Raw genomic sequence first — 17634 nt, 5'->3', positions numbered from 1 at the left:
ATAGACCTCATAAAATGTTACCAATGCAAGGCTTTTTATACCTTTTATAAAGCTGTATTTATGCATGATATTTACGTAGATCTCATATTACTTGGTCCTTATTTAATGCTTTTACATAGATCTTACATAAAATTGTCCTTATTTCATACCTATATAAATTGGTACCTATTCAACATCTTTGCACAGACATTAGAGAATCTCTAATTAATCTCTAATTAATCTCTAATTAATGCATTGCTTTTATATGGACCTTTTATCCTTATAAAGTTCACCTTATTCAGTGCTTTTACAGAGACTTCTCAGAGGTCATCACTTGGAATCACTTGGCCTATTAATGGTAATTGATCAGTTACTTCTACATTGTAGAAAAAATGCTATAAACTAGACAGCAAAATGTAAACCAATGGTTAAATAAAGCATTTTAAGAATAACAGATTCCAATTTTTGGAATCATAATGCCTCATACGGTCCTCAGAAAGTACTTTTACATAGAACTTTTATTAGACGGCCCTCATTTCACTTCAATTAAACTGCTTTGTATAGCTGTAAAGGCCTATATATAGGTCAAAATTTACCTTCCTCACTCTCATATCCACATTAGATAACTTCAAAATATCAGTTTCATATTAGTTACCGAGAAATAAACATACAGTGAATGTTCTGTAAAACTGGGTAAGCCAGTGCTGGCTACGACAGCAGGAAATAGCAAGTTTTGCACAATGATCAGACAAAACAATAAACTACAAGAAAAGTAAAAGAGCGAAATAGCTTCTTCTTAACCTATTTTGCAAGTAAGGTAGCAACATGAACTGGAAGTTTAAAAAGTAGTGGCAGAAAGAGTCCCTCTCTGCACTTAAGGATGTGCGTAGTGGTTTCTAATTTAGAATTATTAGAGCATATGAAGTGTACTGTGTGGAAATGTCTTCATTATCTACATTATTAAGCTGAGTCTCAGGAGACGGACGAGCACTTAATGTTCACCATCGCACTCCAGCTAGGAAGTGTCCAGCTTTAAGGCTGCAGTGTGTCGCTCTTGTATAATAACAATAGCCGTTAAGCAGCGCATGCATTGTTGTATGCGTGTTTATGTTCTCACCATGTTGCATTTTGTTGTAGGTCTCGTGGAACCCACTGTGGACTGTCCTGCCGTATTGTGAGTGGCTGGCCGCAGGGGTCTTGACCCCGCTTGCGCAGCCGCGCTTTGTGCGTGAGTGTGTGAAAAGTGCAGAGGGCAGTATGGTGGGGTAGTTCAAACCCTTCACGCTGGGTAAAGGAAGGGAGAGAGGGGGAGTCTGTTTGAGGGTCTGACCTTCACCACCCAAATGAAGGGCCTTCATTTCCATGTCCATGCCGTTGCAGTGGTGTCGGTGGTGATGGTGGTGGTGGTGGTGGTGTATGAGGTGTCGGGTCAGGTCGAAATTCTCCTTGCTGCTCCAGTGTCTGTTGGAGCCTCCTCCTGCCGCAGAGTTCCTGGGGCTGGAGCCCTTGCTCCGCCGGCACGGCCGTATCCTGCCGTAGACACGGCTGACCTGCCGGCCGAGCTTGCGGCAGAGGTGGCTCAGGTACTTGATCATTTCTTCGTAGCAGGAGCCAGGCTCGGTCAAGCTAGCTAGTGTTGACTCGTTGCTGCGGAAGCGAGCCCGCTGCTCCCGCATCAGCTGGTTCTCCCGCTGCTTCGTTTCCGAAAACTGAGTCGCTATGACGACCAGGCACAGGTTGATCATGAAGAAGGAGCCCACCTAAGGGCAAGTAAAAGAAAAACAAAATAAGCGTTTTGTGAGGAATTGCTGCACAAACTGTAATTAACAGGTAAAGTTCAGCAGCAGGATCTGCTCCTTTCCCAGGAATACGTGAATAATAAACAGTTCACATGAATTCCGCCAAACACGGCACTTTCCCCATTACCCTCCATTACGATGCTCTTCAAAGATTTCCATGAATTCCGTCTGCTAATCATCATCTAGCTTGTAATTTTGAGTTGGAGCTTCATTTACTTAAGACCGGATGCCTTATGACAAAGTAGAATAGCTGCACCTAGAATCCCTAAAAAATCTGGGTACAACTGCTCGAGTTATACTTTTCACTGAATAAGCAGAATAGAGTTCTTCTCAAGAAAGAAAAATAGAAATAAAATGTATTATTATTGTTATTTCTGTGAACAGAATGTTTAAAAGTTCATGTTCCTACACTTTCAGAAATGAAAGGTTCTGTGCAGGTGCAAAAGTACAAGTGATGTACAATGTCCCGTCCAAGCTACGGCACTGGTTTTCATGTCCAACTGTTTCCCATAAATTTGTTTTTCCCGGGGCAAAGATACATCTTTGTACCCTTTCATGACCTAATACAAAGGCTGGAGACAAGACAGTGTGTGTGGGATCAGTAGCACTCACAAAATATAACTAGAATGGATAATTATTGATTATTATTGTCTATTTATGTTCCCTAAATACCTCATGTGCTGTCGGCTCTGGGGATCAAACCGGCGGCCTTCCGGTCATGAGGCTGGAGCCCTAACCTCCAGCCCACGACGGCCCCCAAGTAACCAGATATAAAGCCTTGTATCATTTTTGGCTTTTTTTAAATATAATTTGAAAACACCAGCAAAATAAATAGTCCAAAATAACTTCTATATATAATACCTTAATAATAAATGACAAAATTCTGTTCCTTGAACTTCCATTTAAAGTTTTTTTTCTACTGAAAAGCCCCTGTCAGAGAGGAAGCAGTAAGAAGAGAGCAGAATGACACCTTATTAGCATTTTATAAGCTAGACTCATATGCCAGGACAGGGGCTGTCGACTGGTGGACGACGGCAGACGCATTATAAAAGAGGAGGAGACACGCCTTAGTTCAGCTCTGAACTAAACTATGAGGCTGTGCAGGTCAGTCATTAGGCAGGTTAATCTGGTTTCTTGTGACATTTGGGACGGTCAATTTTCTCATCGTGCCCTGCGAGTATAGTAGCATTCAAGGCCAGAGGCACGCATTGAAAAAAATCTGCACGTCTGTATTCACGAGTAATGAATATGCATAATGAAGTGGTGGGCCACTGGGGTCAAAATCTGCTCTCACACGAGTGGTCCTTATCCAAAATTCTGGTCACATATTTAGAAAAGAAGGTGGACAGTGTTGGCAGTGTAGAATCCTGAGCCCTCCTTTATTCTCCAGTCACCACCTCGTCAAAAGAAACAGAGTCAATATACAAACGTTCTAGGCTTAAAGATCAGCATATCAACAGAAGAAAGGCCAAAATGGCATTTTGTACTTTTGAGATGTGATCATTTTTGACTAAATTAACCAGCTCTATCTGCCGTTCCTGGTTTCTTTTCTTCTCAAGCTTTTATTTTAAGTCTGATCACGTTTTGCACAAAAAGTGGAGCATTTCTACCTCGTAGAAATATAATGACCTTGGGCAATGTACTGTATTTTATCTCTGCAAGCCAGCTTTTTTCTCGCTGTTCCAGCGAGTCAGACAATGTTTTGGCAGCAGTTATTCAGTAGCCTACTGGCCTTATCTGAATATTACAACTTTGAGAGGCCATTAGTGGTCATTTTCACCATATACATTAGATTGTGTTTTGTCGTGGGCTCTGTTCCAGTGAGTTGGGTGCTGCTCTTGAGCAGTAGCCTTGCCTCATCATAAAATATCTGGTAAGATGGCAAGAAATATAGTAAAGTTCAGAACCGAATACAGCACTGGCATTCGATTGGGACAGGTCAAACTATAAAGACAAACAAGATGTTTGACTCTTCTGTGTCCTGGACAGAGCTTCCACTGGCTGCCTGACTCTCTCGTGGTCTTCAAATGCAAACTGAAGACCCATCTGTTTGTGAAGCGAGCACTAATTCAGTACTTATTGAAAGGCATTGCATTGCACTTATGCTACGTTTAACTCTCTATCTTTTTTCTTCCTAGGCATTGCACTGCCAGTGTCTCAGTTCAAGGACAGCTTGGACTTATTTGTATTAGCTAGAATACGTATCTGAATGGACAACCAAAAGTCACCCTGAACAAACGTGGTGGTAGAGGTGGTGGTGAAGATGTGTTCATGTGCAAAAGTCATTAATTTGGAAACCCAATGCTTTTTTATTTTACAGGGACACACTGCAACGGTTAACCTAATACAGCATGCCTATGGATGAAATCATAAATAATAGGGTAACATCTAGATAGTCCACTTTAGATGCTTTGTAGATACTTCATTTACATTCAACTAAATATCTACTAAACTGACCATCATTCTCACTCTAAATCCTTAACCTCAACCCAAAACCTAAACCCAACCCTCCCCCTGGTCCAAATCCTAATCCTAACCCCACCACTGTTTGGAATCAACTGAGTTTTAACAGATCTACAGAACATCTGTAGATAATCTACACTGGACTATCCAAATAAAGCGAGGCCAATGATAATTCATAATTTGGACATTTCTTATGGCATCCCAACATAAAATTGTTTCCTTGTTGTGGTATAAATAAGAATACAAAGCGCAAATAGTCCAAAGACCTCGATGGCTATTCTCGTGGGAATTCCCGCCTTTTCAGTGATAAGCAGTGTGTAGTGTGTTCGTATGATTTTCCAGGGTATGTTCAAGATAACCAAAACTGGCCTACCAGTTGCAGCACCTCCTTATCGATCTGGTAAAAACAGGCAACATACAGTTTCCACACTCAGTCGACAGCAATGCTGTATACTTACAATGATGAGGAAGATGAAATAGATGAAGTTGTAAAAGGAATGTGCGTCCATGACGTAGTACATGATATCCACCCATCCCTCTAAAGTGATGACCTAAAGACAGCACAGACAGGAAAGTAGAGGTAAGTTGAGGTCGGCTTCCTTTTAAAAAATAATAAGCATCAAGAAACCCTGAGAAACTGAATGATTTTTCAACTTTGCTGCATAAGGAAGTCGCAAACAAAGTCATTCCGAGTGGTTTGATCTGCCATTCTAGAGTCAGAACTGTTCCCAACAGTGATGTCCCAAAACTTTAATGCCTCTAAAAGCTCCCCTCACAGAAAGTTATTACACTAAATGGTTATGTATATGTTCCCTCATGCCTAGAGATGAAACGGTTACCGGTTTCCCGGTAAAATGATGGTTAGTAATACCGTTTGAACTTTAAAGTATCGTTAAAACCGCAGTCGATTACCACGGTGTGAAAAACTCGCTGAACAGAGTCAAACAGTCAAACAAAGGCTCAGATGCAGCTCTGAGTGTATGTGTAGAGTGGAAGGGGGAGGGGGAGTTGGAGATTCGGAGATATTTCAGCCCTCTAAGAAGACCCAGTCTGACGTTTGGTCATATTTCGGGTTTTATAAGAATGCAGAAGGAAAGTTAATTGAAGGTGACCACCCTGTCTTCAGAACATGCCGAAAGAAAATACGGGCAAAAGGGGCAACACATCAAACCTTACGAGTCATCTTTTTAGAGAATGCAAGGAAAGCTAACTTTAACGTAGACGTCCGTGGGGACTTCGGATTGAAAGAAATGTCTTTTGTTGGTTTAATTTATGCTTATGGCTCGTTAACAATATATAATGAAGCTTTCCGCATCAAACAAACATCGGCGAATCGACTGTGAATCGAAACCAAAGCTTTTAACACATATTTCTGTGGAGCAACGTCTCCAAAAGGAGCTCTGAGTTAAGAGTCCCAGAAGCTCTGGAACGAGACGCTGCGAAAGTTCAATCTGCACAGCTCCCCTTTGCCGTCTCGCCTGCGGTGTTTACACTGTGAGAAGAGAATAACACTGTCTCAAATCGCTCAATGCCCCCTACATAGTGCACTACCTTTCAAACAAACCCCATCATCATTGACAAGCAGTTGAGTTTTAAATAGGGAACTTGTAACCTATCGTTCCTGTTGATTATAGATGACTTAGTCGAGCATTTCAGGCACTATGTTTTAGCTTTAAAATGCTTTCAGAGAAGCAGCTCGACAGGTGAAGGCACACTGTGCGAGTCCTACACGGCCTGCAGCTCACAGCACGGTCACGTGCTTCCACTGATTTGGCCGTTTTCGCTGGTGCACTGTATCGATTAGGGGTTCAGCGCCACAACAGCACAATAATGCTGCAATTGCAGTTAGGACAGAAACCCCCCGAGTGCAACACTGCCTCATCTTTCCAGGGTTGCCAGGAAGCTTTTGTGCATCCGGGCAACCGGCGTTCCATCAGAGAGATTGTTCAGTGCGAGAGGGCACATCGTCTCTCCTCAGAGATCGTTACTCAAAAGTTAATATGCTGACATTTTTGCATTTCAGTCTCAAGTGAGGAAAGTGAGGCCAGCAGCGCTTCATTTCTTTATGAAGAAGAGACTGGACATTCAGTCAGTGGTGTTCCTTTGGTCCGGTATTGGGGCGAATTGTTCCTACATGCACTTTGTTGTGTTTAGAATGGTTATGTTGCTTTTATATGCACTTTTGATGTATTTAAGGTTTTGTTAATTTAAGCCTCCAGTAAGGAAAGTTTTCTGCACAGAAAGTGTTCAATGGTTTTGCACTAAGGCAGAGGTTTTTGTTTACAGAGCATTACAAGCATGTGGTGGTTGGGATAGTACTGTGGTTAACACCTCTGCCTTCTACACTGTAGACTGGGGTTCAATCCCCGCCTGGGCAGCACCCTACACTATACCAATAAGAGTCCTTGGGCAAGACTCCTAACACCACCTTGGCCTACCTCTGTAAAAATGATCAAATTGTAAGTCGCTCTGGATAAGAGTATCAGCCAAATGCTGTAAATGTAAATGTAAGTATTAATACTACAAATGTATTCATATTGCTGCCAATTCTATTTGTGTTAATATAAAAGTTGGTGAGACGAGTTTCAGTTTGTGTATCAGCGTTTATTCACTTTACTTTTCATCACATTTGAACAATATCGCGATAATACCGATAATCGTGATGTGAAATTTTAATATCGTTTCGTCTCTACTCACGCCTGAGACAAGAGATTAGTTGCAGTGTTGTGCAAAACTCAGAGACCACCCTCCATTGCACAGAGGACTCGACGACTAAAGCGTGTCCAACCCTTTTTATTTATTACAGCATCCGTTCTTTTCAGGAGACTCACTTTCAGCTCCTCAAAGAACCTGCGGACACGCCTCCAAAGTTTAGTCTTAGAAGCTGGTTGATCATTTTCTGAAGTAATCAAACACATTCAGTGGTGTTGAGGTCTGGACTCTGGGGTGGTCAGTCCATCATTCAGCTTCTTTGTTTGATGTGCCCGTCTCCTTTTCTCAGTGAGGTTCTTCTTGATCAGCTACACATCCTTTCAGACCCACGGCCCACGAGTGGTCTTCTCACAGTGGAAGGATGGACAGAAACCCCTGTGGATGTTTTCAGATCTGAAGCAGCTTGATTTCCTCCTCTCTCTCAAAGATGAAAGCTTGAACTTAGGAGTCCTTTGATCTTCCTTAATATCTTCTATCTAATCTCCTCAGAAATGCATCCTCAGAAATGAAAAACGTTTATTGACCGGCCGTTTTGACAACAAATTCAAGGGTTATTAAACTTACTGTACATGCAGGGCATTGTGAAGCAGGCTTTGTTTACATCTCAACGACTAAAGTATGTAGAAATGGTGAAAGAAAATCAGTGCAATTCCCCTTTTTCCCTCTGACAGGCATGTCATTGTGGTGTCTTGCGTCTTGGTGCTCAGTTTACTGCCCAAAGACAAAGGTTACCTAGGGCTGCTATAGATCACCCGAACAATGCAGGCCAATCAGATTAATCTGGAAAATGACAAATGTCACACTTTAGCCAATAAGATTATTCAGTATGTGATAAATCAGTTTCAGCCAGGAAACCCGGAAACTCCGAAACATGATAAATATCTTCGCCACAACCAATCTGATTAGCGAGAAACATGATAAATACTTGATTTCCAGAGATGGGGCTGTTGCTTACTGATGTCGATTGATTTACTCACAAAAAGGTAAGTAAAAGTAAGTGTCTCTTGGCTCCGGAAAGATGTGAGGGAGACGAGGATGAAAACTATCGACGGCTGCCAGCTTCGGCAAAAAAAATCTTTATAAATAGCTTGAAACACAATAAAAAGGTTTAACTTTAATTAAAATCACTTTCCATCCTCGGAAACACGAGCAAATCCGACAGCAGCATTCAACTCCAGTCCTGGAGGGCTGATGTCCAGCAGTTTGGGAATTCCCCTTTCAAACTGCCCCCGAAGGACAAGAGATGAGTAAGTCTGGCTTACAAGCTCCAAAGGGTTTTCATGGCTGAAGCACTTTCCGCATGTAAACTGTTGTTAAACCAGTAAGAATTTTTCACAGTGAGGTTTTAACTACTGTAGGTAAGTGAACTGTCAAAAGTTTGAAAATAAATTACACTGAAATGTCCAACAGGTGCGAAGGTATTAACTGGGTACTGTGTATTTATTTTGGGTGAAATGATGGCAAATATCAAGACAGTCTTATTAAAGTACACTGAAGTTGCTACCAGCTTTTAGTAATTAAGCTGAAGAACAACATGAGAATACCTCAGAATTATTTGGGGTAACAAGATGGTAAATGGGGGCGGCACGGTGGCGTGGCGGGTGGCGCTGTCGCCTCACAGCGCGGAGGGCCTGGGTTCAAATCCCCGGCCGGGTGACCGGGGTCCTCTCTGTGTGGAGTTTGCATGTTCTCCCAATGTCTGCGTGAGTTTCCTCCGGGTTCTCCGGTTTCCTCCCACAGTCCAAAGACATGCAGTCAGGCCAATTGGACGTGCTACATTGCCCCTAGGTGTGAGTGACTGTCTGTCTGCCCTGCGATGGACTGGCGACCTGTCCAGGGTGTATCCTGCCTTCCGCCCAAAGACCGCTGGGATAGGCTCCAGCACCCCCCCGCGACCCTGACGGAGAAGCGGCTTAGAAGATGGATGGATGGAAGATGGTAAATGCCACTGAACTCTCACTAAATTTCCCTGTATTGTCCATGTTTAAACAAAGTTAACTGAAAGTTAAAGAACGTGGAAACACCTACAAGCACCAGGTAGTTAAGGTTCAGTAAAAGCACAGCAGGAGTCATTTCTTTCTTTTCTTTCAGTCCACCTTGTAGATGTAAAGTCAGAGACGACAGCTCATCTGCTGCTGCAGTTTGTGTTGGTCGTCCTCTAGTCCTTCATCAGTGGTCACAGGACGCTGTTGGCTGGATGCTTTTGGTGGTGGACGATTCCCAGTCCAGCAGCGACAGTGAGGTGTTTAAAAACTCCAGCAGCTCTGCTGTGTCTGATCCACTCAGACCAGCGCAACACACATTAACACACCACCACCACATCCGTGTCACTGCAATGCTGAGAATGAGCACCTGCTCTGTGAGGGTCCATGGGGGTCCTGACCACTGGAGAACAGGGTAAAAGGGGGCTAACAGAGTATCAGAATAACAGATGGACCACAGTCTGTAACTGTAGATCTACAAAGTGCAGCTGATAAAATGGACAGTGGGTGTAGAAACAAGGAGGCGGTCATGCCTGATCAACATTTTTTCTGGTTCTTTGTTACTATGAACACTTTTTTTGGTAACAAACATAAAAAAATATCATGCACACACCTGAAAGATGGCGATCCAAGCATATCCTATGTTGTCGAAGTTGATGGCGCCATTGTGTGGATTGTGCTCGCTTGCTCTGCAGCTGTTATAATATGCGTTCCAGTTGACACACCCATTCTGGGCAGCCGCTTGAGGGGTGTGGTCTGTAATATTGTCAGCACTGAGCTGGCAGTAGACCCCCCCCACCCTGCGGGGCGGAACGTCCGAGCAACGCAGCATCCCGTTCTCCCGGTTGGTTGAGCAGATAAAGGGGATGTCGTCGGAGTCTTCCGACCTGTAATAAGGGCTGAGAGACCGAGAGAAGTTGTACAACCTAGATGGGGGGAGAGAAGAGAAAGACGGAGATGATCAGTCTTACACATCGCTGCTTAGTTATCAGCTACTGTTGTGTGCTTTTCTTGCTGTTTTGCTTTCAGGGCACTCGACACGCGTTGGCAGTATATTTGTCGTTCACTTCTCTGACTGGAGCAGATGCAATTAAGGAGAACTTCAGAGCTAGTAAGAGAAGCTGGAGTGATGTAATAAAGCCTCGTACCGGAGGTTGACAGATAGTGGCATGAAACCTCCCTGAGCAATATGGTCGACCCTCAAAAGCAACTGATATTACGTGGCTTCAAGAAGAGGCTCTGTGGCCTCAAATGGTGTCATATTCATCTTTCTCTCAAAGTCGCATACTCCCAAGGTGATATGGGATAGAAGTGATAAGTGCTTTGACTCTCTCAAAGCCATTCGGTCGAGTCCAACCTCATGAAACTCCCATTCAGGTAAGTCTCTAAACTCGTTGCACACCTACATATTTCCAGATCAAGTGCTGTGAACTCAGACTCTCCTTGTGCTCAGAGCTCCACTCACCAAGCCTGAAATCACTGCTTCAAATATGCATCCAAGTGGGTTTTCAGATACAGTACAAACCTAACTGCAAAAATGCTGGGGCAGAAGGTAAAATGCAAATAAAAACGGTGGTTTCTAAATCTCTGTGGACCAGTATTTGAACAAAAACAGCAAGCTCAAGAAATGCAATGTTTTATCTGATCAAATTCACTGTTATAAACACAAGCTCATTCTGAAATTAATGCCAGCAATATGTTCCAAAACAACTTTACACTAGAAATATTGCGAAATGTTCAAAATAAAGCCTAGTCCTTTAAGAGCAAGGATGGGCACTTTGCCAAAAATATATCTACAAAAAAAATCCAAAAGCTTAAAAGTAACTTTCCTCAGCCAGGGACGGCAATGATTTTAGGTATTTCATGCACTACAGTGCACAATAACATCAAGAGATTCAGGTAATCCAGGGAAATCTCTGTGCATAAAGGAAAAAGCAGAACACCACAAGTTAAAGCCCATGACTTTTGACCCCTCTGATGACGCTGCATTAAAAACCTGCATGCTTCTGTGATGGACATTACTGCATGAGCTTGGAAATAGTTTGAAAAAAACTGCTGTCAGTAAACACGGTCACTGCATCCACAAATGCAAGTTAAGACAACGTACAAGGCACAGAGGAAAGTTTATGTCAACTGCATCCAGAAACGCCGCCTACTTCTCTGGGCTGGAGCTGATTTGAAATGGACTGATGCACAGTAGAAATCTGTATTGTGGTCCACCTTTCAGTTTATTCATGGAAATAATGGATGAAGAAAAAGAGCATCTAGATTGCTACAAGTGTAAAGCTTAAAAGCCAGGGGTGTCTGTCATGGCATGGGGGTGACATGCATGCCTCCAGCCTGGACTTCGATTCCAGAATGCCTTGGGCGATCACGTGACTCTAACTCCCCTATACACGACCTATCCGAGCTCAGCCTCGCCTGACTACTCGTTGTTTATCACATCATCTGCTTAGTTAACTTTTCACGCTCGGGCTTTAGTTTGGACAAATTGCGAGGTATTGAGTCTGTCACAAGAGCTAATGTTTCCTTTTGCATTCTAATTTGGTTTCCTGTTTTTTGACCTTTTGCCTGTTTATTTTGACTTAACCTTTCTGCCTGATCCCTTGGACTTTGCTATAATCGTGATTTTCTGGTTGTGGACTGGTTTGGACTTGACCTTGGCCTGTTTTTTATTACAATGACAACACCAAGAAACATTCTGCATGTATTACAACAGCATGGCTGTGCAATCAGAGAGTGCAGGCGCCAGAGTGTCCTGCAGTCCACACCTTTGTCTCATTGAAACAGTGCGTCTTACTAAGCTCAGAATATGACAACAAAGGCCCGGTGCAGTTGCACAGCTAAAGAATGACAAAAAATTCCACTTTCAAAACCGGAACAGTTTGTGTCTTTAGTCCCCAAATGATTATTAAGTGCTGATACAGGGAAAGGTGATGTAATAAAGCGGTAAACATGCTCCTGTCCCCCCTTTTTTGGAACATATTGCAGGCATCAAATTTGGAACGAGCATGTATTTGCAAAAACAACAAACTTTTTTTGGAATTGGGGCTGTATTGCAGTTTTGTAACTTTCTCTAATACTATGCCATTTTCCTAGTGCTACTAAATGACATATGCAATTCGCTTATTGGACAATTTGCAGGTTTGGGTGTGATATGCTGGCCTAGGTCTGGTGGGAGCTTCTTGACAAGCAGACAAGATAATGAAAGATAATGGTTGTCCCTTTCAAAACCGGACAGGAAATATTCAATATATCTAACTTGTCAGACCAGCCTGTATCATTCAGCCGTATGCTACCGGGTTATTATTATTAATTATTAAGTGCTGTCAAATTGAGTCCGACTCCTGGAAACCATACAGTATTGTGCCAAAGTCAGACAGCACCCTTTACTTACATCATGTGCAGTCAAAATGGCTATTGAGCCCTCTGCTCCATTTTTCAGCGGATATTTCTGAGCAGAGTGTATGTAAAACATGGATTGAGACGCCGCTTATGAGAATAGGAAATCTGCAAAATCAAACAAAGAAGCTGCTTGCGCTCCCAGAGTAATGGACTGACCACCCCAGAGTCCAGATCTCAACATCGTTGAATGTTTTCGGGATTATGCGATCAACTTCTAAGACTGAACTTTAGAGGTGTGGAAAAATATCCCTGCAGATTTCTTTGAAAAACTGAAAGCAAGTCTCCTGAAAAGAATGGAAGCTATAAGAAAGGTGAAAAGTGAACAGAGTAAATACCGAAAAGATGCCAGTACGTTTAATTGTTGTGGCTTCTGTGTAATTTTCTGTTAAATGCATGTTTTCTGCTTTTTTCCTGATGCTGAAAAACGAAGATTCTTAATGGATGCTTTTACTGGAAATTAAATAAACTGAGCAAACTTTTGCACAGTGCTGGGCGGATACTGTATGGGTCTTTAGGCTCCTTAATGGCCTGTTCATCATTTCTCTGACTGTATCCATTCATCTTAATGCTAGCCATCCTCTTTGTCTTCACCTTCAACTGCTCCAAGCATAATTGTCTTTTTTAATGATCTGGTTCTTCTCATAATATTTCCAAAATAAGATGGTTAACTGGGCTTCAAGAAAGAAGTGAGGCTCGATTTGATCAGCATTTCACTTGTTTGGGTTTTTTTCTCTAGTTAAGGTACTCGCCAATACTTCACTACCTGCATTCAGCAAGTATTTGAAGCAAAACACTCCCTGAGGTACTCGGAGCCTGATGCAATGCAAAATGCAATGCAACCAGGTCTCTTTCACTTCACTGAGGTAGGCAAACAAAATTGTAGACTTGTTAAGAGACTATTAGTGCAGCCATGAAACACAATTGATGCTATTAGCAAACAGCACCAGACGAACACTGATTACTGAAGATGAACCTTAACAGCCATATTTCTGTGTGTTGTAAAGCTCTGTGGTTGGTAATGTGTGGTTAAATAGGCAGCACTGTTTTCAGTGTAACAACATGTGGATAAAAACACGTCCAAAGGTGTCCAGACTCCCCTTTTCTAATTAGTGAGCTACTTTAAGGTGTACCTACCGCTGGCACAGAGTGTAATCTCTATAGAAAAGTTAAGTCACCATGCTCAGTGCCAAGCGTTGGCTAGAGGAGTATAAAGACCCCCATCACTGGGCTGTGGAGCAGTGGAACTGTGTTCTCTGGACTGATGGACCTCCATCCAATCCCTTTGCAATGAGCTAGAGTGACCCAGAACTGATCATCCAACATCATCCCCTGACCTCAATAATACTCTTGTGGCTAAACGCAATCAAATCCTCACAGCAGTGTTCCGACTTCTAATTAAAATACAATAAGTTAGAGAAAATTTCCTCAAGCGAAGGTTCGGAACATCATAATGTCTAATTTGCATCATGACTCCGTGCCGTATACTGTTTACTGAAGTGGCCTAGTTGGAATATCAGCATCTTATACAGTCAAATAAAGTCCAGTTCAGCCAAATTTCAACAACATTTCCTGTCAGTTTTCTCTTTTTAGAGCACGTCCTGTAAAAGAACTTCCCTCTGACTCACTTTCTTCTCTGACTGCTGTTTCTCGCCTCGTCCCTCCCCTGTGTGTGCGACACTCACTCGAGTCTCAGTGCTCATTATAATGCACAGATCTGATTGGCTGAGGAACGTCACGCGTGATATTTTAAACGCATGTGATTGGTCTGTGAGTTTCCTGGGCTGTTAAAGCTTCCGTAAAGGCTAGAAAAGATACGCCGATTAAAACAGGACCATCCCGTCAAAATGAAATAATTCTCCATAGTTTATCAGTTATAGGTTCAGGTCTGCGTAGGACAGCGTCTGGGTCCAGACTCGGACCGAGGTCCACCTATTAATAACCTCTGATCTGGTGTTAAACCTTCCAAGAAGAATAGAGGCTGTTACTACAGTAAAGGGAGGGGAGAAATGAATACCCTTGATTTCAAAAGAAATGCAGGATAAACAGATGTCTACAAACTTTTGGACAACTTTTGGACAAATGAACAGACTCTTTAAGACTTTTTACCAATACCCTGATTAGGCTGCAATTAGTTTAGCTGCTCTGCTGAATGTTCATGCCCAGGTCAGTCATGACCTCATGACCAGCAGTATTAAACACACACCTGCACTGCACATTTGAGACAAGTGTAAATGTAAAGTGTACGTCTGAGACCATCTTAATTTTATAGGGGCTATCATCGGTCACATTACCAAGTGTCCCTTAAGAAGGCATTTTCACAGATGTTGGTTGACCTTGCCCTTACACATTAATGAGCTTCCACTCTCTGAATGTCACCGCACTACCTCTGGTGCACAGCTTGCAGTTCGGTTATGCAGACAGGGTCATTACTCCTAACGTGGACGTTTCTGGCTTGGCAGCATAGCAGTTTATTGCTGTGCCGGTGTGTAATTTATATGTAGGTTATATATTTAGTTTCAATACAGAGAGGTTGCAGAGTTTAAGGAGAATCTCTGTGCCAAACCTCCACCAAAAAAGTCTAGAATGATTTCGAGGAGTTCAGGGACAAGATGCAACTGATATGTCGCTGGCTAGAATCTTCAGGCACAAACAGAGCCACTCTGACAGTATGTTCTAATAGGTTAACGTCTAGCTGATACAGAGAGAACTTGCCCGTAAAACAAACAAAAGCACCTGCCATGTGTGAGTGCGGGGTGGGCTGTGTTGTTTTTCTGCATTAATATGAATGTGCGCGGAGTGCCTCTACTCACATCCTCACGTCCTCATCCAAGAAACAGCGGTTCCTCAGAAGCCCTGCCCACAGCTGTACACCAACAATCCCAAAGATGAAGAAAACGAAGAAACACAGCAGCAAAACGTTTCCCAGCATCGGTAACGTGTCCAATAGTAAGGTCACCAAAATACGCATGCCTAAAAGAAAGACACAAAGGTAACATGTTCACATCGGTCATGAGAAGTTCTCCAGAAAAATGTCAAGAATGATGCTGTCGGGCACAAAAGGTTGAATTCCCACAGTCAAATAACAGTTTCTGTTGATTTTTCTTAGTGAAAGAAAGTTCACACATCCTCCACAAAATAAAAAAAAAATGTGCTTCCTAAAATATTTCACAAATTCTAAAAATATGTGCACAAATTCTATTTATGTGCCGAATTTGACATATAACCCAGAAGGCTGCAGGTTCAAGTCCCAGGACTGAGCGAGTATACCTGGTTGTACCCTTGGGCAATGCACTTAGGCTGTATTCGGAGGTGGAACCCAGAAGGTTGTAGGTTCAAATCCCAAGACTGACAGAGTATACATGGTTGTGCCCTTTGGCAATACAGTTATGTTGTATTTGAAGGTGGAAACCGGGAGGTTACAGGTTTAAATCCCACGACTCACAGAGTATAACTGTTTGCACATTTAGGCAATGCACTTATACTGTATTAGTAGGTGGTACCCAGAAGGTTGCAGGCTCAAATCCCAAGACTGACAGAGTATACATGGTTGTGCCCTTTGGCAATACAGTTATGTTGTATTTGAAGGTGGAAACCGGGAGGTTACAGGTTTAAATCCCACGACTCACAGAGTATAACTGTTTGCACATTTAGGCAATGCACTTATACTGTATTAGTAGGTGGAACCCAGAAGGTTGCAGGCTCAAATCCCAAGACTGACAGAGTATACATGGTTGTGCCCTTTGGCAATACAGTTATGTTGTATTTGAAGGTGGAAACCGGGAGGTTACAGGTTTAAATCCCACGACTCACAGAGTATAACTGTTTACACATTTAGGCAATGCACTTATGCTGTATTCAGAGGTGGAACCCAAAAGGTTACAGGTTCAAATCCCAGGGTTGACTGAGTATACCTGGTTGTGCCCTTGGACAATGCACTCAGGCTGTATTTGGAGGTGGAGTTACTCTGCAAAAACCCATGACTAAACAGTGAGAAATCCACCTGTGACAGCTTTAACAAACCAGAGAAGTAACAGGAGCAGATCTTTATGGGAAGAGTAAGAGGCAGGAAGTTCAACACCACATCACTCATCTCATGTCTAAACAGATTAACTAAAGACTCCAGCCTGTATTGCACTTCCATCAGGTTTAATTTTCCTAATCACTCCGTGCAAACGCAAGCAAACGTCAGCGTGTGCCTTCAACAGCACAACTAGCCAAACGACTACTCTGAGTACTCACTGTCCAGTTCTCAAGGTTTTATAGCAAACCCCTGTGATAAGTGTGGATTCACTACATGCCAGTGAACTGATATTTATCTTGAAGCTGAGCATTTTCTAAATTGAAAATGAGAGCAAAAATGTTCTACTGTACAGTTTTCCCAGCCCTCTCTTTTTGATTAGTTACCTCTTTAACAGTGAAAAAGAATGAGCTTCTCTACTGAAGTTGAACATTTTTCAGCTTGATTCGCACCGTTGGGCATAATGCCGTTGTTGGCCGGATTACACTCTGCCGTCTGAACGCAGCCTTAACCCCCCTGCTGCCCCGGGCTGTGCTGCTCTGCTGGCAGCACTGTGCCGCTCCCAGACTGGGCATAATTAAGCAGCAAAGCAGCAATTTTCCCTTGCAAGATTAATTAAGTACATAACAGAAAACATACTGGAAAAACACAGAATGTAAAATGTGCCATCTATTTTGCACAGGCCACATTTTAGTTTCCCCCTAAAATGTTAAATTGTCGACTCATTGTGGATACAAATGAGCATTAGTGTGACTGACTGGGGTCTCGGAACATTTGAATAAGTGTATCGACTAATCTAACTGAGGGGGGGGGAAGCTACAAGTCATCTACAAGTTTAGGTGGATTAAATATGAAACTTCTAAAGCCCTGTTTAGTTCAAATTGTACTGCACTGTAAACCCATTAGCACAAGGATCTTAATGCTCATTTTTGGGGTTGTTTGCAATTACCCATGTACTTGTATTCACACCTCAGTCAGGTGTGTATCCACAGGTGTGGATATGTACATCAGACACGCTGCATCCAGTCACGTTGCGCATTGAAGACTCTAAGGACGATAATAAAGACATATAAGACCTTCATTTGAACTCGTTTAAAATTATAAGGACCTGCAAAAACCAGTCAGAGACAGTTCATGAAAAAAGAGGCAGACAGTCCTAAGTAGTTCCAAGACAAAAGGTTTTAAGACTAAGTTGAAAAACCAAGTTCCTGGCGGGAAGGTAAGTTATTCTAAAGCTGCTAATCTGTGCAAGCAGGCTTCTGACCCCAGCTGTGCA

The 17634-nt window shown here is 42.6% G+C and overlaps 1 protein-coding gene across 1 annotated transcript in view; it reads right to left on the bottom strand.

The window, feature by feature from the left end:
* The window catches only part of cacna1hb (calcium channel, voltage-dependent, T type, alpha 1H subunit b), a 172969-nt gene that overhangs the window by 75296 nt on the left and 80039 nt on the right, over positions 1-17634 (bottom strand). Inside the window, exons 6-9 of the mRNA XM_017721012.2 lie at positions 15151-15310; positions 9549-9861; positions 4700-4792; positions 1097-1739 (exon numbers count right to left, since the gene is read on the bottom strand). Coding sequence (XP_017576501.2) covers positions 1097-1739; positions 4700-4792; positions 9549-9861; positions 15151-15310 — 1209 coding nt within the window. The remainder of the gene's footprint in view (positions 1-1096; positions 1740-4699; positions 4793-9548; positions 9862-15150; positions 15311-17634) is intronic.

Source organism: Pygocentrus nattereri, chromosome 12 (genome assembly GCF_015220715.1).
Source record: "Pygocentrus nattereri isolate fPygNat1 chromosome 12, fPygNat1.pri, whole genome shotgun sequence".
NCBI classification, from domain to species: domain Eukaryota; kingdom Metazoa; phylum Chordata; class Actinopteri; order Characiformes; family Serrasalmidae; genus Pygocentrus; species Pygocentrus nattereri.
This window is presented reverse-complemented; position numbering and strand designations above follow the sequence as displayed.